The sequence below is a fragment of the Argiope bruennichi genome, chromosome 4 (assembly GCF_947563725.1).
Source record: "Argiope bruennichi chromosome 4, qqArgBrue1.1, whole genome shotgun sequence".
Taxonomy (NCBI): Eukaryota; Metazoa; Arthropoda; class Arachnida; order Araneae; family Araneidae; genus Argiope; species Argiope bruennichi.
The window spans coordinates 20211583-20238405 of NC_079154.1; the positions used below are offsets into that span (position 1 = coordinate 20211583).

The window sequence follows — 26823 nt, forward strand, 5'->3', positions numbered from 1 at the left end:
GAGGTTTCTGAAATTTTCAAACTTAATATGTACAATGGTCATTCATTTTTAAAAAATAAATAGTCACCACATGCCTTCTTTTTACAATTTTTTTTAATAGTTGAAAAAAAGTTGTTCTGTATATCACAATAAAACAAAAAGGGGATGGTAGAAAATATACACAATGGGTTGATGCATTTGATTTTCAAATGAATACAAACACAGGACATTGAATTTACATACAGAAATTTAATATATCATTTTATGTATCTTCAATATTTTTCCCAGTCTTTGTTTAGCTGTAGCAAATCCTTTCTTTGGCCTTTTATTCACTACTGCAAAAGAATTAGAAAAATAGTCTATATTCATTTAATACAATTCATATATTTTGCTAATTATATATGAAATACAAACAAAAAAAAAAGACAATAAAACTAAAGTATAGATAAAAAAAAAAAGTTAAATATGCAAATTGATCAAACCATTTAGAGCACAGACAATCACTCCTGACAATATATATATATATATATATATATATATATATATATATATATATATATATATATATATATATTTCGTTGTTGTGGTTTTGGTAGCATACCAATGAAATTGGTTCTATGCTAATAAAATGGGCAATGTTAATGGGATTATATGGAATGGACTTTTTTCAGAATATATGATTATATATTGTTATATTCTTTTACATTCCTTCACAATTTAAAAATATTAGCTATTTAAATTATTTATTTTTAGAGATAGATAATTCTTTTAAATGGCACCTTTTTAATAATTAATTTTAAATTTTATAATTTTATTTAGAAAATATATCCAAATTTATCCATCTATAACCAAGTATTGATGAAATAAAAGGAAATGTTCTCAGTATCCAGAAACATAAGCATTTTGTTTGGATGTTAATTATATTTTTAATGAATTCATATTAACAATGATGAATATGAGAGCATTTTTCCTTTATCTGTCCATGCGTTCTGACTGCCTCAGAAATGGAAATTTTCTCTAAAATTAAACATTCCAGAATTACTATTTTTAATTTCTGAAATCATATTCTGATAATTATATGCAAGCATCTTTAACTGTAATCATTTTATCTACAAATTCAGTTGAAATTCTAGCAGCATATTTAACTAAATCTGCCAATGAAAGTTTTAAATCAAAAATTTATATCATCCATATATCAAATTAATTTTCACGATATTAGATTTTCGATTTTGAAATCGTGGTTTATTAAAACTACTTAATTTAGTGTGTGAAATATGAAAAAGACTGAAATTCCTAAATTATTCCAGCCTTTGGCGATCAGCCGGTTTGCCAATCTTAATGCTCGTTAAAATTTTAATAATTAAATATCTTATGCAATTCCTACTTTAATAGCTTCTTCATCAAAATATTTTAAAATTTCAAATTTTGATAGTCATATAATTCACTCATAATATTATAAAGGCCTTCAGTGATAATGTAATATGTATCTCTGTTACTTTCTGTTAGCTCCCGTAGAATTTATGCTTTAAATTAAAGTGCAAATGATTAATCTATAATTAATATAATATTATTTTTTACTGAAACAAAGCTTTTTTTATATGATTACTGAAAACAGAGTCACTGAGCATTTAAACCTTATGGGCACTAAAGAATATCTTTCTTAATTTATGTAATATCTCAAAAATTTGTCAACAAAATTTTCTCAGATTCACCATGAGCAGATCAATTAATTAACAATGTTCAATTTTAAATGAACACTAAGAAAATAAACAGAATCGTTTAAAATAATCAGTCAAAAACAGGTTAAAAAAAAAACTACTTAAAAACGATGTACTTAAAACTATAAGCATATACAAAAAATGTATAACTAATATAAATACAATTTAATTACAAAAGCATACAACTAACCTAAAAATAACTTAAATCAAGTCCGCATCCATTGAAAATAGTTGCCAACAATCAGAACACAATGTGCATGCATAAATTTTCAATGCCAGTTATGGTAACGCAAATGTGTGAATTTTTCTACACCAGTTGTGGTAACACTAAGTAGATTAGAAATTTTTAATTTCCTTTATTCTGTTTTATTTTAATTCAAAAGTACTTCAGAATGAATCTGCAAAATCGATTAATTAACAATGTTTAATTTTAAATGCATCAGACATTAAGAAAATAAACAGAATCATTTTAAATAATCGGTTGAAAAATGTTAAACCTAGCCTCTTTAGATTGGGGGGAAAAAAAACTGAAGCTTTACTCATTAGGCGGAGGGGAAAATGAAAAGATCTTTTTTGCGGGAAAGTTAGTTTTTAATTAATAATTAAAATTCAAAAAAAGGGACCCCAGATGCACATTCCTGACCAACAAGGTATACATGTACCAAATTTGGTAGCTGTAGGTCAAATGGTCTGTCCTATAGAGTGCCAACACACACACATTGAGGTTTATATAAGTATAGACTGAAGAAATAAAATATTATGATACACTGAGAAAAGAACTAGCTAAAATGAAAAATGCCAATGCAATACTCTAACAAAAGGATTTTAATATCATATTTTAATTATTTTATTGGAAGGAAAAATGAATATTTTATCATATAAATAAAAATGACCAGGCTACCTGAAAATTCCTTCTATTTGAAGAAGTTTTGATAAGTCAGTATGTCAAAAGACATTATTTATAATAGTTTTTTTCTTTAAAACTTTTAATCATTTCTATTTACAAAATAATGTACTATAAATTTTCCCATATGAGAAAATTTTAATTACTCACATAACTAAAACTATTTATTATGTAATAAAGTTTTAAAGCAGAAAAAAAAAAACCCTCAATTAAAATGAAAATTTAACTATTAAGAATACAATCAGAATTAGTGATAGTTAAGTTGGGACCAATTAAAAAAACTTGGATTGCATTGTCAAAAGGTGCTGTTCAACTCAACTCAAAGTAGTTTTCCGCTAAATTTCAAAATTAATTAAGAACAGATTTTTGATTTTTGTAAATGCATTAGGTATACAACTCACAAACTGCAAGCAAATCAAATAATGAACACTTTTCATGTTTAAACAAATATGTTAAATAATTAGATATATCATGGAATAAATTCAAGAAGTGACAATTTTTCAAAAAATTATCTTACTACCATTTTATGGCATCAAAATAGTAGAGGTGAAAGGCATACTATGAAACATAAGCAAACTTACTAAGTAATCAGATGAAAAAAAAAAATCAATATGAAATCAGAGAAGTAAAATTTCATATAACTATAAATAGTTCTAAAAATGAGGCTTTGATAATTTTCTTATATAACATTTTGCATGGTCATAGTTAGTTCCTGTTTATTGAATTTTTTGAGGTCATTTTGAAATTAAACTACTTTTTCTTGTGAGCATTTTTAAACTAAAAGTGCACAATGATGAAACCAAAAAAAGGTAGCATCAAGAGCTATACTTGCTATTAAAATAAAGCAAGATACATGTACTAGCTTAAGTATAAATAAATGCATTAAGAAATTATACACTTTTCCGGTTCTACAAATGGAAAGATCAAATTCTTCTTAAAAAGAATATGATAAATTGATGATTGATTAATAAATATTTCAGATAAAGACCATCACCTTTTATTGGACTACATTCAATAACTATTTTCATGTTGTATTGTGCCATAATTCTTCCCAAATAATTTCAATAACTGGTTAGTAATTGATTTACCAGCTGGCCTTCATATAAAACTTTTATCACCTTACTGTCTATTTAAGCAATAAGATCATTCATAAAATTAAAGCCTGCTTCTTCTAAAAGTTTTTGGAAGAAAAGAAATTGAAACAGACAGGTCTAGACAGACTACATCTGAAAAAAAAAAAAAAAACAGCAATGGTTTTTCTTGCTTTGGTTAAATGCGTATCCAAGCATAATTTCTTTAAAATATTTTTTAAGTGAAACTTTTTTTCCATGGTAAAAATCTTAATTGAATTCGACGTCAAAACAAATCCTTCCATCACAAAGTAAGCAATTTTACAATTATTCAGAATGAATGGTCAGTTTAATAATACGAAAATATTAAGCAGTTAAAAATCATACCCTTGGGTGGTTCGGATGGAAGAGGTCGTTTATTACTAAAAGCAGGATTTGAAGGTCCAGGTTGATGGTCAGGAGCAATTTTACTGCGGTTCGGTGGAGGTTTCTTCTTTAAATATTGTCTTTTCTGAGGCTTCGGGAAGAAAGGAACAAATTTGAATTATAAGATTAAAAGAAGAATAAATTACATACCCAGGTTAGTTTCTACAAATTTCAACGTTGTGCAGTAAGTAAAGAGAATATATTAAACAGAATAAAGAATATAAATAAACCCTTCACAAAAAATAAACAAAAACCTAATAAAACTTTTATTATTTAGGAATCCATTATATTTCTAAATATTTTAAAGTGTTTTTTTTAAATATATATTTATGCATGAAAGAGAAAATACTAATAATAAACTAGTTTTTAGACAACCAAGAATACGAAATTTTATTAATACAATCACATAACTATAAAACATATATTTTTAAATATAACTTGTAATACATGAAAAAGTATTCATAGGATTAAATTTTTTTTTTAAATTTATGCTGAAAAACTATAAGTCAGTTGATTTTATTAAAACACATTTTATTCTTTTAGTCACTTTTTACTTTTTTTGTTTATGCTGCAATTAGTTTCTTCTTGACTAAAAGAAACTAATGAAATAGATTTAACTTGCATGAACTCAACTTCAGAGCAAATAATAATAATATGGAGCATTTTAAGTCTATAAAAAAGTATACAAGTTTCTCTAGGATTTCTTTTACCCTTTGCTAAGAAAGATGGATAATTATAAACATGAAAATGTAAACATTTATCGTAGTTCTTATAAAGCTGAAAAGTGCAGTTACTAATTTGCTTTAAATTTCCACATTATACAGCTTATATAATAATAGTTATCTGATAAGAATGTGAAAATGAAACAAATGTTCAGAATGTTAAGTTTAATTCAACATGCAAGAGCAAAAAGTTTTAAAAAATTAATCTAAATTATATATATAACTAAAGAGATTTAATAAATTTAATACTTACAGAGGATGTAGGAATCTTAGCTGCAGCAGCCGCTAAGCCGCATTCAATAGCTTCTTTTCTCGTGCCCTCGCGGACTGGACGTTCAGGTTTTGGACAATTGGGAACTAATTTTGCTATAAAACACAAGAACATTTTAATACAAAAGTACTAAGTAAAAATAAATATTTTAGATCCAATTTAGTTAAAGTTCACAAACCTTTAGGGTTCCAAGGTTCATCTCGCCTGCTTCTTCCACGAGGTTTAAAAACATGACACTCATCATCAGATGCCTCTAATCCCAAATAAACTATGGAATAAAAAGCATAACAAAATCAATAAAAAAAAATCAACTGAGAAATTATGAAATTCAATCTTATGGACAGATAATTTTAAATTGATATAAATGGATATTTAGGTTTAAAAAAAAATGGATAACAGATAAAAAAGGCAAGTACTTAAAATGTGCAACATATTCAAATACAATTTCTCAATGGACATTTTGAGCTATTTATGCAGATAAAATAAGTAACATTTTCTTTCTTTTTTAAAGAAAAACCATAAGATGAAAAATGAATACTGAAATTAAAACTATTATTACCTCTCCTTTAAATATATTTTATGTTTAAATTTAATCTTTATATAAAACTTCAATTAAAAAATTTAATTTTATAAAATGTAAATCAGTGAATAAAAAAATTGCCATTTGTTAATATTAATTAAAAAAGGGGGAGAGAATCAACAATTCTAAAAGAATTAAAATTGATTTACGTATCAGTTTTAATGTCCCATTACAGCTAAATATTTTGATTGTATAAAGAACATTTTCATTAAATTAAAATTTTGACATAAAAATATTTTAAAAACTTAACCATATATTGTACTTAGAATACTTGTATTATATTTATATAAATTTGCATTGCCATATGTGCAACTCACTTGCAAAAACAATTCACTCCAAATAGGGAACAGAAAATGGGGAATAATGGTAAAACAATATACTTTGTATATTAAAATATCATTTCAGATAAGCTTTGTAGACTGTATTATTGCAAATATATCTTTTATTTAATGGATTATTAAGTATATAAAATCACATATCTTTGGAATTGTCATTAAAATTTTGGTATGACTGCGGTAGTGAATCTATCTGGTAAGTGAAAAAAGAAAAATAACATCAAACACAATCTTCAAATAATTTTTTTATTCATGAGAAATTTTATCAACATAATTTTTTTACAAAAGATTTTATGTTGATTGTTTTTTATTAGCTCATTTAAATTGATTACTTAACAAGATAAATGATTTCTTCTTCATCAACTGTATATGGAATGGATTGACTTTTAATTTTTTTTTGCCACTGAAAATTTTTTATTATCTTGATCCTAACTGCTAGGGAAACATACTACGAATATAAAAAAAATTAGAAACATATCAAGTGCTTTGAAATTTAAATACAAATTAAGATAAATAGAGTTAATTGATTTGGCTTGCAAATAACTTATATGTTTAAATACTAAAAGAAAAATTATTAAAAAATGTCACTTCACATAACTTTTACAAGCAATCAAATTAATATTTTAAGAACAGAAATATGAAATATCATAAATACAAAACTGTTATCTAAAAGCAAATTTTCTGTTTTGTAAAATTATACATACTATAATCTCCATCTTGGTGACACTGCTTTAGCTGTTCTTCAAAGTCATCATATTCTTGATTACTATTGCTATTATATCGTGAAAATCCAAGAGCAATTTTTGCATTTCGTATAGGTGGAGTTGACTTTCTGGCAAGTATAGATAAATTAGCTAATGAACTGTCCATGTGTGGCAATGATAGTTCTGACATATTTTCCGCTTTTAAAGATGGTTGCAATGACTGAGCAGATATTGCAGATGCATCTCCTTGACTAGTAAATCTAATTGCACCTTTGCTCATGGAGAGCATACCCTGGATTGCATCTCTTGTTGAAGGTTCTAACTGGGCTTCACCACCACTGCATAATTAAAACATGATAACATTAGTAATTTTTCAATACAAACATCTAAACAGTAAGTAAAAACAGGGTTGGGGGTATTAGAATAGAAAAGAAAAATCAAAAATGTTGTTACTCAATAAAAAAAAAATTATATAAAAGAAATGGTTCCCAGATAAATGTTTGTGAGTTATTCAATTTAATTATAATTTTCAATTGTAAAGCGTAAAATTCTACTAATTGTCAATAGAAAAGTGTAAAATTCTACTAAAAATTATTAAATTTTTCTTTTACACTTCATAATTATTTTCTTCAAGTTATACTGTTAATAAATGAAATCTTATACAAATAAGACATACTTCAATTCATCATCTCCTAAACTGACACTACTTTCACCATCCGCAGCTAAGCCTGTTGCGACAAGAAGATCATCTATAGTAGCATTTTTAGGAGTTTCTGCATTGCTGTCATCTTGAGGTACCTGATTCAATATGCTGTTTGGATTGAATGTCCCTTCAACAGGTTTGCCATTAACTGCAATAAAGCAACTGTTTAACTAAATTGCACGGACACAATTTCATAAACACAAAATTAACATTTGTTTCGATAATACCAGCATCTGCTTTGTGAAAGAAGGGGGGGGGGACTCTTTCTGATAAATTGTAAAAATTTGTATTTTAAATTTATGATCAAATGTCTCAATTGTACAATTTTAAAGCTAATTTTAAAGAATTCTTAGCACATTGTTACAATGAAATACAGGTATTCTGGGAATATGGGGATTTTAAATACATATTGTTCTTATTTAAATACATTCTAAGTCCAAATTACTTTCTACTAATCAATATGCATGCTTAGAAGAATAATAATGCATCACAGTCAAAGCAATTTTATTAAGATTAATACCATGGGCTAAATTTGGGGTATATGAAAATAAACTAATTTGAACTACCTTGATTTAAAATATTCTAAAACAATCAAACTTTCTGGTCATAAATATAAAGTGAAGCAAATTATTACAAATATTATTAAATGGACAGCTTTTATTAAAAAGCAGTTGTTTATCATAGATTTAAAAACAAATACCATTACATACATGATAATCGAAGCCTTAAAGAACCAGGTTGCACTTCAGGGCAAAGATCTTGAGCAAAATGTTCTTTTTTGTAGTTTCGTTTCCTATTGTTCACTGGATTTTCATCAACAACTAAATTATCCTCATCAGAGTCCACAAAATCATATACAGATTCTTTTTTTGTTGTAAAATTTCCTTCTTTGGTCCTGGAATAAAAGATTAAAATAAATATAATTACATACACTTTTTAAAACATATATATATATATTAATTAGTTGATTACCATGAAATTTAATTAGAAAATCATTTTACACAAAATCAAATCTTAAGTGAAAACTAGATTTTTAAAAGAAAGTGAAAATGCGGTGCTTAATCAAAAATTATCCTGTTAATTATCTCAATTAATAAAAAAAGGGAATTTTCATTTAAAAAACAAGCAAATTTTATAACCATGGTAGCCACTTTTGGTGACTAGCTGGTTTGTCAGGATTATTGGTTTACATTTGTTTCAATTATATTTGTTATGCAGAATTTGATAACAAATATATCAAAATCTGCAAAGAAAACAAAGAATTAGAAAACAAAGATTTCTAAAGATCAAATTCTGATAGATAATAAAGCCATGTTATTTTATTAAACTCACATCTATTCTATTTATAATTGAAATGAACTTTCCTAATAGGAAAAAAATCATGTGACAGAGTAATTAAAAATGTAACTTTCTAGATAATCTAAATAATTTTTTTCTTTGTTTTTTTTTGGGGGGGGGGACTTTATCTTCCACTATTTTATTACTTGAGTAAATTGTGATGTAAATATACAGGATCTTTCAGTTTTAGTTTTCAATACAAGAAGAAAATCAAACATTAATTTTTAATAAAACAATAAAAATGGTTTTCATTTTTTTTTACACAACAATGAAATCTACTATTGAACATATTTTCAAAAAACTACCAATATTCAAGGGTGGGGAACTGCTCAACAAATAAATTGGTACCATTAAATAATATTTTTTAAATTTTAAAATAGTGTAGAAAACTATTCTTGTGCTATTACAGTGTTGAAGATCATCATAAAAGAACAACAAAATTTTACTGATTCTGATAACTCTGATGAATCAAAACTTTAATGAAAGACACAAAATCAGAGATGCACATTTTCATTTACCAAAGTATATTTGTAACAAATTAGATAAATCTAAGTCAAACAATCTGATCTGTGGAGTGCCAACACACATATTCATTTCCTCCCTCATTATTCAAACTATACAAAATAATTGATAATTAAACAAATGGAAAATATTTCAAAAGATGCATAAATTTTAAAATATGAAAGATTAAGCACAGTACACAAATTAATCTTTCATAATACAGAATTATGTAATTAGAAATTATATGGTTATAATCTGATTATTACTTGTTTTAAATAAGAAAATAAATATAAATTTTTAAAAAAAATATATTTATTAAAAAAAATGTATTTTAAAATAAATTATTCCAATGATCAAAAAAGATTAAAACAAATAGATTTTATTTAACTATTAAAGTTTAAACTATCTGTATTGATTTAGTATATTAAGCTAGATTTATTACAGTGAAATATATTCATATACATTTTATCAATATGAGTATCAAAACTTTTTTTTATAAATCCTTAATGAATATTTTTTAAAAATAATTTACTTGAAATTGCTCATTATAAATGGAGTATACGATAATATTAATTATTTATAAAATTTGCTTAAATAAAAAAATTTAAAATATTTACCCTGCTATCCCAAATGGAGCAGACAGATTTCTATTTGCTATAGCTCCATCTTTCAGAGATGCTGAATCCAAAAAGGATTTAAAATCAATGTTCATTTTGTCCAGCATCATTTTTGAATCTTGTATGTGTAATTGCATGTCAGAGTTTTGAGCTTGGAAAGGAAACTCATCGTAGAATAAATCTGAATTGGGAGAAACCTTGGAATTTAATGAATATTGGGAGACTAAACTGAGATTCTTTTCAGATTCGGTAGGACCCTAAAGAAATTCCAAAGAAGAGTATTAATTAAAAATGTAAACTAAATCAAAATTATGATAATCTAGAGAGATATTTTTTTAAAAAACTAACAACAAAAACACATCTTATTAATTCATTAGAAAAGCACAATAATTAAAATTCTTTAAAAAATTATTCATTTTCATTAAATTAGAAATTTTAAATTTGTTTTAAAAGTAGCAATATTCATTACTAACAGATCTAAATTTTGGAATGATTAAAGAACCTGTAATGAAACAAACCATTTTGAACATTTTTTCAACTCGCTTTGCAGCTTCTTTACGTTTTTGTCGAACAGGAGCTCTTCTAGCAGCAACTACAGGGTTTTTACTGCTAGCATATTTCTAAATAAAAGAAGACTTGATTATTAATAAAAACAAACTACAGTCCTTAATACAGGGGTGTTTGTGGGACCCCAAAAAATCCCCTGAAACTTTTACGGACTTACTACCGACATTTTGGAGTTTCGAGAAGGGGGGGGGGAGAGAAATGAAAAAATACAATTATGAAGTATTGAATGACCTAATTATAAAAGTTCAATGAATTACTTTTTTAGCAAAATTAAGACCTTTGAACCCAGGTCACGTGATCGCACATCTGGTCGAACGAAGTCTCTCCCTTTTTTTTCTGCCGTGCCTACTTGCCGAAAAGAATCCAGAAGAGAATGTCCGAGAACCGGGGGTATGAGTCATAACTCGCAATAAGGAAAGAACAAAAAAGAAGTTTTTCCCCCCTTTTCACGCATTATCACTGCCTTTGGAGAAAGAAAGGAAAAGTTTTCACCACACACACTGACCTTGCGTTTTCTGCTTTCAAAGCAAACAAAATTACCCAGATCAAAATAAATAATTCATTATTATTCCTACTTCCATTTGAACGACGATCCCCGGAAATTCCGGAGATCGAAGTTCAAAATCCCCGGAATTCCGGGGTTTCCCCGGAGCACAAACACCCCTGTTAATAATAAAATTTTTATGCAAACCATTAAATATTTTAATGTGAAAAATTTTCAATGATTATAGTCAAAACAATAGTTGATAGTATAAAATACTATATTTAAGACAAAAGAGTCGCATAATGTTTTTTCATATATATATACACACCATCCTATACTTAAGAACACCAATTTCTTTTCATTTACATGCAAACAGTTCCATTGCTTTTTTCCCCACATGGAAAAAAAAGCAAATTCACCTGGCAAATTTTATTTGAACCAAAGAAAGTCATATTCTGCACAAAATACTTACCTCTGCAACTCTAACTTCTTTCATCAAGTCTTTGATCAACTTTGTAACATTTATGCCTGGTGGAACATCATCATGTTTATGATTCTGCAATACAGAAAAATCAAAAAGATGATTTAACAATTTTCAGGAAAATTTTTTGTTTCTAATTTTATTGTTTAATGCTGAAACATTTATATTATCCAATACTGAATATTAATACACAATGCTCTATATTAATTCTTCATATTTAAGAAGTTTCATAATGGCATGACAATAGGCAAGCAATAATAAAACAATATTTTTTAAAGTGAAAACTTTTGCAGAAAGTCGCTATCTTTTATGCCAATGCAACAAGTATCAAAATTCTTATCAACACTTAAAACAATGATAACAATCTTTATAGTTCTTATGGAAAACCATGAATCATTTATCATTTTAATATAGCAAAATCAAAGATAACAAATTTCACTTTAAGGGTAAAGTGGACAAAAATTTCTCAATTTTTGAGATATTGTTTTGAAATTTATATGGTAATTGTATTATATCAATCTAATGCTAAAAAAAAAAATTTCATCAAAATTCATTGATAAGATAAAATTTTTTTTTGGTAAAAAATGGGAAAAAAAATTAAATTTTCAAAAATTTCAAATTATTCCATGCGCATAAATAGAACATAAATTATTTCTTTTTTTTCAGATACATTTTTTAATTCTACAAAATGTTTTGCATACTTAAATTTATTGAAAATATGATTTCCAATTCAAAACTTGAAATATTTGACATTTTTTGAAAAATTTTAAAAAATTAGTACAGTAATATTACTCGAGGCCTTCAATAAAAATTTTAATACTCATAATTCACCTATAAATGCAAAATTGTATTATTTTATGTTTATACAACATAACAGAAAAGTTTCAGAGTTATAACTAAAAATATGATGCACATGGAGTATTTAAAAATTTGAAGGGCATCATAAAATTTCATTTTGAAAAAAGCTAAAAATACATTTGAATGATCCCTACAGAACAGAAACAAAATTAAAACAACTCAAATTTATTAAATATACAAAAATATTAAAAGAATTTTTTATTTTATGAAATATATACAAATATACATACATAATATTTATGTAAGAATGCAGAAAGCATATACAGGAAATACTGCTGGTGAAGCAAAACTAACTCCTTTTTTCATTTAAAAAAAAAAAAAAACAACCCTCAAATAAAAAGATTTTTTAAATATAATTTCATGAACCATAAATATTAATTTTTATTTATCTAACATTTTTAAATTATATATGCAGCCATAACCAAATTCAATACAAAATATGAAGCAAATCAAAATGCACCTGCTGCATAAGTTATACCCTCATGTTTTGCTTCTAACCTTACATTTGCTTGTTTTTTTTTTCCTCATTTCTTTGTTTTTATAAGATGTCAAGGTTCTGAACTACAATAAAGCGAGAATCATCTTTTGATATATTTTCTTCAATCAAGCAAAGATCTTTTAAATATCCCAGATTATACTCTCTCGCAGCTTTACTTATACCCAACTTTCTTTTCTTTGAAACGAATACTTCTTTTAGGCACTTTTGTAATTTAATTTGTAATGTAATTTTAAATAGAGAAAATATCAATTTTAGCCCTCAAAAGAACTGTTTATGTATTCAATTTCAAAGAAAGAAACGAGTAATTTGAATATGAAATGTATGACGAACGAATCAAGAAACCAAAACAAACAACAAGAGAAAAGAAGAAGTAGAAGTTTTTAACATCTGTCATTGTAAAAACAATACGATAAAATAAAAATTGCGAATAAGGCTCACTAGCAGCGCTTGGAGGAAAAAGAAACTGTATCATACTGCAGCTGTACAAATGTAAACAAGTGGGCGTGGTATCCTAATATCAATAAAAAAAAAATGCTAATATTGTGCGAACTAATTAAGATATATAATTCTTTTTGCAAATGATAGCTTACCCTCTTAATATACATAAAAGCTCAAAAAAAAAAATGCAGATTTCAACGATTTTTTACATTTTTATGGTCCATTGTACCCTTAAAGTAACAAAATAAAAGATGCACATACATAAATAAATAAATAAACAGTGGCATAAGAGCAAGCTGGATTTTTAAAAAAATACTACCTTAAATTCATTAAAACTTCATAAAAATTGCATACTATTTTAAACTATAATAATGCTTTGATACTCATAAAAAATAAAATGATTTTTTTTTTCTTCACCCAAATAGATAATACAAAAATCAATTCATGCGGTATTTAAATCCTTAAAAATAAGTCAAATATAAAGAAATGTAAAATAATATTAATTAGTTAAAACATAAATTAACTGCTCATAAAATATACATGATATTCATTGTTTATTCATGAGAGGCAAGAAAATCCATATGTCATTATTTTTATAACTAAAATAAAACATAAACAAATTTTGGAACAAATATTAAGTTACAATCTTGGTATTTGCCATTAATAAATCTTATTTGTTAATGTAGCAAACATCCTTAACAATTATACTTGTAAATTCAAGTGATTTTTATTTTCTTTGTTCACTAACACATTTTAGCTACAATAACTAACAGATTGTATTTTACTAAGTGAACCTTTTGATCACTGATCATATATTTAATTAGTAAAATTTTGTAGTATACAAATACTATTAAATCAGTTCAAATTATTATTGATATTTGAATTTAAAAAAAAGCAAATTGAAGAATAGTTTTTAATTTTTTATATATTATGTTCATTCTATTACAATACAAAATATTAAATAGAATTGGAAAAGTAATATTAACAAAACTTTTGCTCAAAAAATGTTATCCAGTTAAGACTTTTAAAATAGTTGATCTGCTAGTGCATTTAACAAGCTTAAAAATTGATATAAGAAAATAATAATGAATTTATATTAATACCTGACTATCTGAACTCCATATCTTCAGAACTGAAACAAGTGCTTTTGCTCCAGTAACTAAATAGTTCAATTCTCTCTTACTCACATTACTATCTAAAAAAGGAATACCATAAACAATTAGAAATAATAAATATCAATAGAAAAGATAGTTAATAAATATCTCCCATTACTGCAGATAAAAATCTCTACATGAAGTCAATCGAATTTTATAATACTGAAAAAATATAATCATAATTATTAAGAGCAACAATGCAAATAATTTTGCTAATTTTTTATTGATTATATATTTAAACATAGAATTACATGATGTTGTATTATTGTTTGTAGTGCATATTTTATACAAAGTGTCCCATCAAGACTATCTAAATTCTACACAGCTAGATTCCTTACTTAGAGTACATAGGAAATATTCGCAGAACTATATTTTTCTTCTTTTGAGAAAATTATGATATCAAATCCAATGTAGAAAACGGAAAAAGAAAAGCTATTAGAAATATGAATATCAATATTTGCAGACAAAGGCGTTCAAAATATTCACTACACATATTGAGGCATGCATGAGCATACAAAGAAATGATGTTGAGCTGTTCTTAGAATTATATTTAAAAGGCTGCACTTTGTTGCTACAGATAATGTTCATATGGTTATAATGTGCTCCATTCATGAATATTACAAAATATCTTTAGCTTTGATAAACATAATGGACCTTGTGAACTGCTGGGGAGTATATCTGCAACTTATCACTGTGCTCTCTTCCTTATGTTATAATCATCTGCAAGGTTGATTTCTATGTTTCCAATATGGATTTTTGTTTTTGTGTACTGGACTGCACACTTTCTCCTCTCATTTTCACAAAAATTATTAAGTTGCAGAGACACAATTCTTTAGGTAATTTTAATATATTCAGAGGAAGGAATATGACTGTGCAATGTCATATACTTTAAAATAGCATTCATATACTAAAAAATAATTCAGATATTTAAGCAGAAACTAATAACTAATCATAAACTAATATAATGATTTTAGTAGTATATAATTAATAGGTCAAATACAAAGTTTATATAGAATTTTAATATAAAACTGCTTTATGACCATAAAAAGCCAACTAATATAAATAACAGAAACTCTTTCAATGAACAAAATGAAAAATTAGGCAAATGAAATTGAAACTTTTTTATAAATTAAATTAAAAAGCAATGAAAACGATAATTGGGATTATTAGCAAGTGTAAGAAATCTAGATGTACTGAATGTAATTATAAAATCCAATTTGGTGCATTTCAATGTTAATTTAAAAAGCAATTAGCATGAATACTTAATTTTAAAATTCAAATAAACAAAATAATGTACTATAGATATACATATTTCTACATAAACCATAAACATTTAATCTAATATCTTATGTCAGAATAATTTCTCATAAATGAGAATAAAAGTGATTTACAAATTTGCAACTTATTAAAAAACTTTAAAATAAATTTCCAAAATTTAAGATTTTTGATTAAAGATAAACACAAATTTAACATAATCTTATAATAAAATATTTGCAAAATGCATCATATGTTGCATTCTAAGTAAGTGCAATATAAACTAACCTCTAAGTTGCTCTAAAATATGAGGTGCTGCAAACCAATGAACAGTTTCAAATGTTGGAAATTTGTACTTTTCTGGAGTATTAATTCGTTTTTCCATTTCATGAATGCTATAAATATATAAATTATATTTTATTTTTCATTAAATAGATTTGCAAGAGTCAAGAAATAAAGAAATAAATATTAAAATCAGCCTTACTGTAACTGAACAGGTATATTCAGACTGTGTAAAAAGTTTCCTCCGAAAACCAAGGAATCATCTGGGGTAAGAACAGCATGTATCCAACCAGTTGGAATAAATAGAGTCTGCCCTTGAGTCAGAGTCATTTGGTAGCAAACATCTACTTGATCTCCAAAAAATGTTTCACTTTGGTTTGAAGATGCCATCCAGTGTTCATAAAGAGCAAGATTAGCTGGTGTAGGTTGAATAAGGAAAAATATCTTCTCGCCCTAAATTTAAAATGAAATTCATTTTTTAATATTACAATGTGATTGATATTACAATACTTTTTAGTAATATTATTTTTTTTTCTGATATATAAAACAACTTTATACTTTTCGGGTCACGAGGAATCGATATTGGTCTGTTTAGTCTGTTTCCTTCAGAGAAAAAAAAACCCTTTTTTTGAACCCCTGCCTGAGGGTGACCCTTAAGAAAGTCTTCAGGCCAGATTCTTTTTTTATATGGTTTAATTTTAATTTTTTCCTATTAACTTGGTTTTTATCACTATGGTCACAACTTTATACTAAGATGTATTGCAAATTTCAAAATAGATGTAATAATAAAATCTATTGCCAGAAAACATTAAAAAATTACATGGTTTCAAATTTTGAATGTATATTTATGAACAACTAGTTAAAACCTCTCATCAAAAAAAAAAAAAAAAAAAAAAAAAAACACCAATAACAATTTATGTTTTTAAATATATTATTTATCTGGTTCCAATTCCATACAAAGAATTGGATCATCTCCAATATTAAAGTACAGCCATATATTAAATTAAATATAAAAAAAAAATCTATTTCAAAAATACAGAAGCACTAAAATAAACACTCTTACTTAGAAAGATTAGCAGATCTCTTTTATTATAATATATAATCACAAAATGTTAATTTGCAATCACTAATTTTCTCCAACCTAAAATTATATCTACACTTTGCACTGAAGAAAAATTACTGTACAAAAGGGTAATTAATAGTGCTGTGTTAATAAACTTTTTAAAATAATGTTATTGGCACAGCTGCAAAACTAGCATGCTTCTTTTTATAAAAAAGAATAATTATAATTTTAACATGATATCAATAAAAATGATAGTGTTTTCATTATTTTTTGTTTCAAATTAAAGTAAAAAGCATGTACTCAAACTTAATCTTACAAATAAATCAATAAAATAACTTACTCTTAAAATGTGATACCAAACAGATGTGCCACCAAAGTCAATATGGAAATCTGTATAACTATCTTGAGCACTCATGAGACAGTACTTCATAACTTGGGGGCAAAATGGAGTATATGCTTCTGAATTTTTTGGCCAGTAATTTTCAACCCAACTTAGTTTCTGTACAATACTTGGAGGTTTAACTAATTCAGACAGTCTATTAAATAATAAATACATTATTAGAAATTACTTTTTAAAAAAAGTCAATAATAAGCAATAATGCAGCAAATAATGGAAATATAAATAACATAAAAATAATGCAATGTAACAAATGAAGAAAAAGCAGCAAAAACATAAAAAGAAATTTCATCTGCAACAATGAAAGAAAAACTCCTAGATAATCATTAAAATACTCAATAAGTGATATAAAGTCTGTGATTATAGTATAAATTACAGCTACTTGCTCTAAAATAATTAAATAATCCAAGAATTTAATGCAATTAATAAAAGTGCGAAAAAGCTGTTCAGACAATACCTCAAATTACTTGAACACATTAAACCTTTATTTTATTTTCACTTATGGTGTATATATATATACCTGAGATATCAATAAATGTATGCATATATATATAGTAATTAATGCACTGACATTATCATTTACTGAAAATTTTAACGAAATAGTCTTTACGAAGTCATTAACGAATAGTCTATAAAAAAAGTGGCAAATGGCACAACTTGTAAGAATTCAAATTGCCAACACCTGATAATATGATAAGAAAAGAAATTAATGAGAAAATTTGAATATATATAACTCATCCTATACAACCTGATATTTTTCTCTGCAGTTCATTGAAATGTGTAATTTTTTTTTTTAATTTTATGCAAAGGCATTTAATATATTACTTTCGTTGAGTCTCATTTTTCAACATAACATAATTCCTTATTATTTTTTACATGGCAACAGTTTGAATAGATTAAAATTTCTCATATAAAAATGCACTATGCTTTTTCCTAGGTTATGTGTGTTTTGTTAATTGCAGAGCTCAAATGGACATGGCTTCATAGTATGCAGTAAGAGACACCAAAACTAACTAGAATATATCAATGGAAGGTGTTCATAAATAAATGAACACTGACCAATAATGGTGCTTATAATGCAATATTGTTTATTGTCATAAGGAGTTTAACAAACAGTCAGTTAAAGTCAATAAAAACAAAATGACTTATTATTATGACTAAATATTATGGAAAAAGTTGAAAAATACAATGATTCAAAAATGGTTACAATAGCAGCTAGACATTATTTAGTTCAAATAGCAATCTACAGGAAGGAAATTCACTATTCAAACCTTTTTCCTCCTTCAAAAATTATACTCCCTTACCCATATTTTTAAACTATGACTGAGAATATATTGCACATTTAAAAAGTATATATAATTTCAAATATTATACAGCAAAATTAAAAGTGAAGCAGAATAAATGGTTTAAAACAAAATTAATTATTCAGAAGTTTAAATTTTCCTTTAAATTAATATATACATGTATATATAATAATATGGTATAGTAACCTTGTTTTCGAAAATTCCAAACTTATAACATTATACACTTTGTTTCGAACAGGACTGTTGAAATATTCCACCCATTCTGACATAGGCATTCTTATATTTTCTTGTCTGGCTACATCAATGACATCTAATGGAAAATTGGGTCCTGAAAAATAAATTAAAACCACAGGATTTATTGTAAATATAGTAATAATAATAAGACAAAAAATTAGCATGTATACAGTAGTTTAAATACAACTGGTGAATGAGGATATAAATATATTTGTGTTTAGAATAATAGGAATTTTGTTCAATGCATGTCTTACATTTCTACTCTGAAAACCAAAAATGAAGGATCTATAGTAACAAACATGCAAGAATTATTTGTCAATTGCGTTTTGCCAACAATCAAGTAGTAGCAGATTAGAAATCAAATGATTAAAAAAACAAAGGTAATCTCTGTCAAGATTGTCATTAGTTAACGTGACAGAGAAGTAATTGTCTGAACAAAAAGAGTGTTTAATAATCACTTACTCAATCAAACCAATGCCAGTAACAATGATTTGCCACTGATTTAAATATATTTATTACTAAAGAAAGTAATGCATATTTATTTGAATAGATAATGCATAACAAATATTTGATTTGTTTAATACATATCTATACAGCACTTTAAAGAAATTCTCATTTTTTATTTGCTAACTTATAATAAAAATTTCACAAAATATTTTAAAACAAGTTTATAAATCTAAAGGATTAAATAAAATTGTTTTCAAATCTTTTTTTTTTTTTCTCAAAAAAGTTATTTTTAAATTTTCAAAAATAGATCAAAGTTTTTATATCACAATTCTGTACATCACTCAGTTATGCAAGTTTGGGAAAAACCTTTGATTAAGATCTTGATTTTTATTTATCCACAAACACACAAAATAAATTTAATTCATTTTAATGGACAAATTCATAATCCGAATCTAGAACAAATAAAAGTCTGATAACACTTAAATTTCTGATTAATTCTTACCTATGTAATCCATAACATCACTAACTGTAAATGAGTCAGAGGGCATCTGTAAGCCTAAACCAACAGTTGAATCTACTAAAATTGGAAAGTTGAATCCATTCTGAATTAAGTAAGGAAGTGATAGTTGTGGACCACGTAGATGTATAACAACTTCATCAGCACTACAAAAATATAATATTTCATATAAGATACCGGCAACAACTTAATTTTAAAAACTTCAACAGGATTTCAAAAAACAAAAATACAATCAATTATATTTTAAAAATTGTAGAAATTTATCCAGGGCACCTAAATAACACATCAAACCGATCAATTCTTTATATATATCCATGACAAATCAGAAGTTGTAGCTATACATGAATAATATTTAAATGGTATATATATAGATACATCATTTGACGATGCTATTCTTTGGAACCGATTTCGAAATTGTATTTTTAACAAAAGCATTCAAATTTTTATTATACATTTATTATATGCTATTCAATTTTATTCTTTTGGTTGGCTAAAATGATATTTATGAATAAAATATTCTAATGCCAGCCAGGATGCTTTATCTTAATTTCTATAAAAACACCTATGAACTGCATTAAGGAAACAATCCATATTCATTATTCCTCTCCAAGTTAACTCATAATATGATATATTGTTTGCATAAAAGATAATTTTCTTACATAATTTAAAATATTGCTTATAAAAGGCCATCACAACATTACAATATGGTAATTTAATTTTTAATAGCAATTAGCAAAACGTTAATTTTTTAAAAACTGTGTTATTAAATATAACAGATCACAAGAATTTAATGTATATAAATTATACTTAATTTCTTAAACAATAAAATGTTGTACAGCTAAAAGGCTTTTTCATATATAAATAAAAGCATTAAACTGAAGGTTTTTGTTTCTTTTTCAAAAGTCACATTTGAAACTGTAGAATATATTTTGTGAAATTACAAACTATTCTTGGAATGTATCCATTAACATCCTTGAATGAGGCACTAATAAGTAAATTATTTTGCATTTGAATACATAATTGCTAAATGTAACATGTACCAAATTTTCCTCATAAAAACAAGACAAAAAGTTATGATTCAGAAAAAGTATATAAAATTTAAATGATTTAAAAAAAACAAAAATTATATTCTGCACAATACAAAATTTTCATTTAAATAAAGAGTATATAAGAGAGATAAGTTTAGTAAAATACCTTTTGAAATGCCTTGATCGAAGTTCTTTAACAAAAACTGAAGTTCCAGATTGCACTGCCTATTATAAAGTAAAAGTAAACAAGTTAGAAAAACAGGAAACTATCAGTAACTTATTCTTATTTAAAAAGATACATAAATCTTATGAATAAATATTTACTAAAGTAAAATTCTACATGGTTTGTCAGAATTAGCAGAAACTGAATAATCACATATAAAAAGATATTTTTTTATAATAATTATTATATATTATTTTTTATTATATTTTATATAATAAATAATAATATACAATAATTTTTGTATATAAATTTACTTAATCAAAGAAACATAACTTTTTAAATTTTAAATCAGCAATGAACATTTTAATTTTAGATGGAAATAATTATTTAGTATACATACTACATGTACAGAAAGGAAACAAAACACAATTTCAAATACAGTGCATATCTAAGTGCATAATATAGCTTAATATTAATATTCAAACCATTAAAAACATATCATATATTCAGAAATGCTCTTGCATTAAAATAGTTAATTATTGCTTTTGAGACTTCTGTGACACACATATTCTAGTCAAATTTGACTAATATACATTTCTAATAGTCAATGCAATAATTTTTTTTTTACATTTTATTTATTATGAATAAAAACCTCTACTATGGTAAGAAATATAATACAGTATCTCAATTTTAAGTTATAAAAAGTCATAAGCATAAAATGCAATAATTAGTACACAGTTTCATAAGTAGTTATGACATATAAACAAAATATGACTTATAAGTTGCTCAGTTTATTTTACAAATTCTGTTTTCAAATTATTTTTATTTATTTTATGTAAGAAATTCAACTGTTAAGATTTGTGCACATAAAAAGAATCGAGGCAAATATATTCCAGATTATAATCAGCGTTTGAAGTTTTTCAAAAAATAAATAAATAATACTATTTCATCTTTTGATAATGAGTAAATTCATCACCATATCTGAAATGTGGCCAAACACTTTCATTTTCTTTATAAATCATGTAAACTATTACCTTTCCATCCGCATTACCATCTCCATAATCATGTCTGTGGTAATTCTTAACTTCACGGACTGCAAAAGAATTAAAAAGAAAAAAAGTTGCGATTTATAATATTGATTGAAATTAAGAAAAGTAATTAAAAATGATTAATAAGATATTAACTATTATTTATACATTTCTAGAAGCTTGTTCTAAGGTCATTAGAGAAAGAAATTTAATACAGAAAATACAGAAAAATCAATCGACTCATTAATTGCTGCCTATTTATAACAATCTGGTCAAAATCAATCGACTCATTAATTGCTGCCTATTTATAACAATCTGGTCATTGTATAGAAGTTAAAGTTAACTATACCTAAGTTCATAATGTATAAAATTAAGGTACAAATAGTAACAGAATATTATATATGAAATCAAACACAATAACTAAATGTTTTTTCAATGAATTGCTGATATGCACAACCAATTGTTTCATATTTGTCATATACAAAATTTTATAAATATCAAAATAAAATATTTTAGAACTAATTTCAAAAAATAGGCAGAACAATATTTTATATCAGCATAAAAAATATCATTATTGTAAGATTTTGTTTTATAACCTAAAACTTATCATTGCAGATCATTTAAATAATAGTAAAAAAAAAAAAAAAAATGCTACCTAAATTTATTATTGGTGTCTTTAATTTAAACAGAATTAGTTATTTTTTAGGAATCTTCGCCTATTCAAATCATTTTTATAGTCAATACAGATTACCTACTCTCAATGTCTTCTCCAGTAATCATTTTGTTTGTTCTAACAATGAATTACTTTCAATTTCATTTTATCACAATTAAAATCCTAATATGATAAAAATAAAATATTTTCAATTTTACCAGTCAATGGTATTCTCCAATAGATTTAAAAGGCCACATCAGTTAATTTCCTTTAATTTCCTCAGGATGGTATTAAACTGGACTTAAACAAGAGATTTTAAATAAATGCAAGTAGCAAATGCTTCTCAGTAGATATTTTTACTAGAAACATCACACTACATTATGTGTTTTCCTAAATAATTTGCCTACACTCACCAAATTAACTAATATAATAAGAAATTTAAGAAAAAAGTCAAATATTTGGTGACAAATTGTCTTAAAAACACTACAACTTGGCACCATTCACCAGCACATACTCAATTCTCCTGTATGGGCAAACACGCAAGGAAAATTAATAAAGAGATTAATGATATTCACTAATATAACAATCTAATCAGATTAATGCCCTCATCTACATTACTTATTACCCAAGTATCTCGTGTCTACTAAACTTTAACATATCAAGAATAAAGTGAACATCTATTTTACAATCTGCCCATCAAACAATATTAATAAGCACAGATTATACATTTTTTAGTTAGCGAATTTATGTTAATTAAGAAGCAAAGTCATTTAAATCATTTCACCATAAAATTTTATGTTATAATAACCACCCTGTACTATTTATTTTGTACAACCTTTCTAATGAAAGCCAAATCCCATGATATCATGGCCATATTAAAAACTAAAATATCCAGTTTATTTATCTTTTAAAGTTTTCCATATTGTAAATTAATTTTTTTTATACATCTCATAAACTATATAGATACTAAACAAGAACCTTCATTTTCAACAATGGGGGGAGGGGAGGAATCACAGGATCAAATAGTTGATGATACAATGAAAATGGTTTGAAATTCAGGGAAATAATATAATCTATTGTCAGAAATTAGGCATACTTTATAAAATGCTTGAATAACTGAATTTTTACGAAATATTGAATACCTATAATAACCAAACATTACTTTAAAAAATAATTTAAATATTATTTTTATAAATGAATTTTAAAAGTCATTTTATTAAATAATTTTTAATTCATTGGTTGTAATTTAAAATGTTTAAGAAAAAAACACACACTCAATACAACTAAAGCATTAGTAACATAAGTTTTAAAAATGAAGGGAATAAATGAACTCACGAACTGAAGGTCCAACAATTTTTTGACACTGCACACAGTGATATTTTTCAATATCTGAGGCTTCATGTTCCTTAACATTTACACAGCTGTAAAGAAAAAAATATCAATTATATTTAACAAATAGAAGCATTTCCAGCAAACATAAATTCAAAATTTAACACAAGTCAAGCAATTACTATCAAAAGTCAAGCAATTACTATCAAAATTTATATGAACAATAGAGAAACTAAATTTTGCAGAAATATAAGTTTAATTTAAAAAATATAATATATAAAAAGCACAATAATAAAGTTAGTATTTACCTTTACCACACACTACTTTTCCCCCCTTTATATATATATATATATATATATATATATATATATATATATGTGTGTGTGTGTGGTGTGTGTGTGTGTGCATGTGTGTGTAAGCATTATTTTATGTGAAGCAGGATGCAATTTTGAAGACAGTGAAAAAACTTTCGATTTCATGACATCGTTTTATTTCATTTTGGAGAAGCAGGCATATGTTCAAGCAATGAGCACACACACAACACAGAACAACACAGAGAGGAATGAGGAAAAAGCTCTTGGACATTTTATCCCTGGTCTTATAAAACCTGAGATTTTGATAGAGAAAATATGTCTTTACAGTGCTAATATATTATTAAGATTTTGATAGGGATTTTTGCTACATGCATTAACAAGGCAGAGGAAACTCAGGGGGGCTTTAAAAAAGAATTTTTCTCGTCAGCGGTATTTTGTCACTTCACGCAGAGTGTGGGAAAGTTTGGTTTTTAGCCGATTCAGCAATTTTACAAAGCTACTCTTGAATTAATTATGTAGAGCAAGTGGAATTGGATCACGAAATATTAGAATATTTTAGAATAAAGTTACTATGGGCTAAATTAAGATAAAACCTTGGAAGTTAATTAAATTGAAATCAAAGTTTAAAATATCATTACACACATATATATATATATACTCTTGGAAAGGAACCCTACATTTAAGAATGTCTTAAAAAGACCAAAGATCACTGCTACTCATAATAAAATAAGAGACTACTACTTTTTTTAAATGTAAGTAACTGATCAATGAAAATAATTTCTTGTTTGAATTTTTCAATGCTAATGAGCCTGACTGTCAAAGTAGATATCTGCAAAATTTAGATAGATTTAGGCATTTAAACTTTATTAAAGCTTTTTTTCTCACAATGAATTTCTACAAGATCTCAATTGTCTTAGCTTGCATATGATTAGGTACTTATTCTATACACCAATGTAAAATTTAAGAAAATGTTCAATTCAATTATTTCAAATATGTAAAGACCATACAAAAAAATTGGGTACATGGAGGCGAATGATGCCAAGTAGTAATTATTTCAGAGGATAATTCATCAAATGTATTAAGATTTTTTTTAAAAAAAATTCTTTTTATATTAGTTAGTCGGGCTGATTTTGATTGGTCTGGCTAGAGTTTTCTATGCCTTGCCAAAAAAACCCTAGTATTTTGCCTTTGCTTTATCCAATTTTGAGGTTCAACACTTTAAACTTTTTTTTTTTAATTACATGTATACATTAGCTGAATAATATTCAAACATATCTGAATTTGAAAAACAGAATTGATTCAATAAGGTACTTTAATAATAACCTCATTAATAGAGAGCTATGTAGCACAGACACATGGATTTTAGTTTAAGAAGCAAGGCATTATAAAACTAAAAATGAAACACGTTAAATATAAGAGTGTAAACACATTACATTACCTAATAAAATACACAAATATACACAATATATTTAGTCAGGAAAAAGGAACTGCATAATAATAAATTACATACCACCAGAAGAGTAAAGATTTAAATTTCTCATCAGGCAGTGAACAATACTTTTAATTTTATAAGTTCTCCACATCTAACATCTAATTTAAATTTAATAACATGTATCTAGAGAAAATGTAAGTCCACTTCACAGAATAAAATAAGCTTGAGCACATATAAAAAATTAAAAAAGAAAAAGAGTGGCTAAAGTTAAGCTTTATGACAAAAAGGATATTCATGTATCTGAGGAAAATTGACACTGTTTGTCATCAAATAATAACCAATGATATATAGCATATTATGTAAATGACAAAAAAAAAACCACAACAGATGGTTTTTTTTAAATAAAGATAATCCATCTTGTGAGCTTGGAAACAACTTCCAAAAGACATGTGTTTCTCACTGAAAATTAAGCCATTAAATAAATGCAACGATGTAACGGGAACATAAATAACATAACTTCGAAAATATTCATCGTACGCGGGGCTTTCTAGATTGCAAGGATTTTTTTTAAAAAATGTTTCCCAATTTACTATTCGCGAAATCAGATGTTATAAATATTTTACTTCATTAACACTTGTCCAATGTTAAAAATGGTGATCAATATGAATCAACAATCGAAGTTTCAAAAGGAATTCTAAACAGAAATACAGAGAGAACAAAAAAATATTTTTATTATATTTCAATCAATTCTGCAAAAATAAATTATATAAGCATGACAAACAAATGGAATTTTAAATTATGAGAGTTATGTCATTGTAAAATAAAACTAAACTCAACTGATAAATGCATATTAAAAAGTAAAATTGAACTGATGATTTAAATACAAAATTAATTTTTACCTTCCATGATACCAATCTTTACACGAATCGCATTGTATCATAAAACGTACAGAATCATAAGGTTCACCGCAAATACAATAAACAGTCCGAGAAGCCATATTTCGAACCACAACAAGAGGAGTTGAGCTGCG

General features: G+C 25.7%; 1 protein-coding gene across 2 annotated transcripts; it reads right to left on the reverse strand.

Annotated features, from left to right (window-relative positions):
* Positions 1-26823, reverse strand: LOC129966897 (histone lysine demethylase PHF8-like). 2 transcript variants are annotated; one of them, XM_056081506.1, is made up of 20 exons: positions 26693-26812; positions 24054-24139; positions 22073-22131; positions 21042-21100; positions 19833-19993; positions 18836-18977; positions 17289-17484; positions 16088-16338; positions 15892-15998; positions 14299-14390; positions 11392-11475; positions 10387-10488; positions 9869-10125; positions 8123-8307; positions 7386-7560; positions 6710-7047; positions 5269-5358; positions 5073-5185; positions 4059-4188; positions 1-311 (listed from the first exon to the last, which is right to left on the reverse strand). In XM_056081506.1, exons 1-20 carry the CDS (start codon positions 26788-26790, stop codon positions 229-231), a joined length of 2808 nt encoding a protein of 935 aa, XP_055937481.1. In that variant the 5' UTR covers positions 26791-26812; the 3' UTR covers positions 1-228. The 2 variants fall into 2 exon arrangements, with proteins under 2 accessions (XP_055937481.1, XP_055937480.1); XM_056081505.1 differs by having other exon boundaries at positions 3-314; positions 26693-26823.

Excerpts from the sequence above, each read along its gene's own strand:
- LOC129966897 (XM_056081505.1), bottom strand. The coding sequence starts at position 26,790 with ATGGCTTCTCGGACTGTTTATTGTATTTGCGGTGAACCTTATGATTCT. Across the intron at positions 22,132-24,053 it reads AATTGTTGGACCTTCAGTTC|TCCGTGAAGTTAAGAATTAC; the intron begins GTGAGTTCATTT and ends ATTCTTTTGCAG. Across the intron at positions 5,359-6,709 it reads TCACCAAGATGGAGATTATA|TTTATTTGGGATTAGAGGCA; the intron begins GTATGTATAATT and ends TTTATTCCATAG.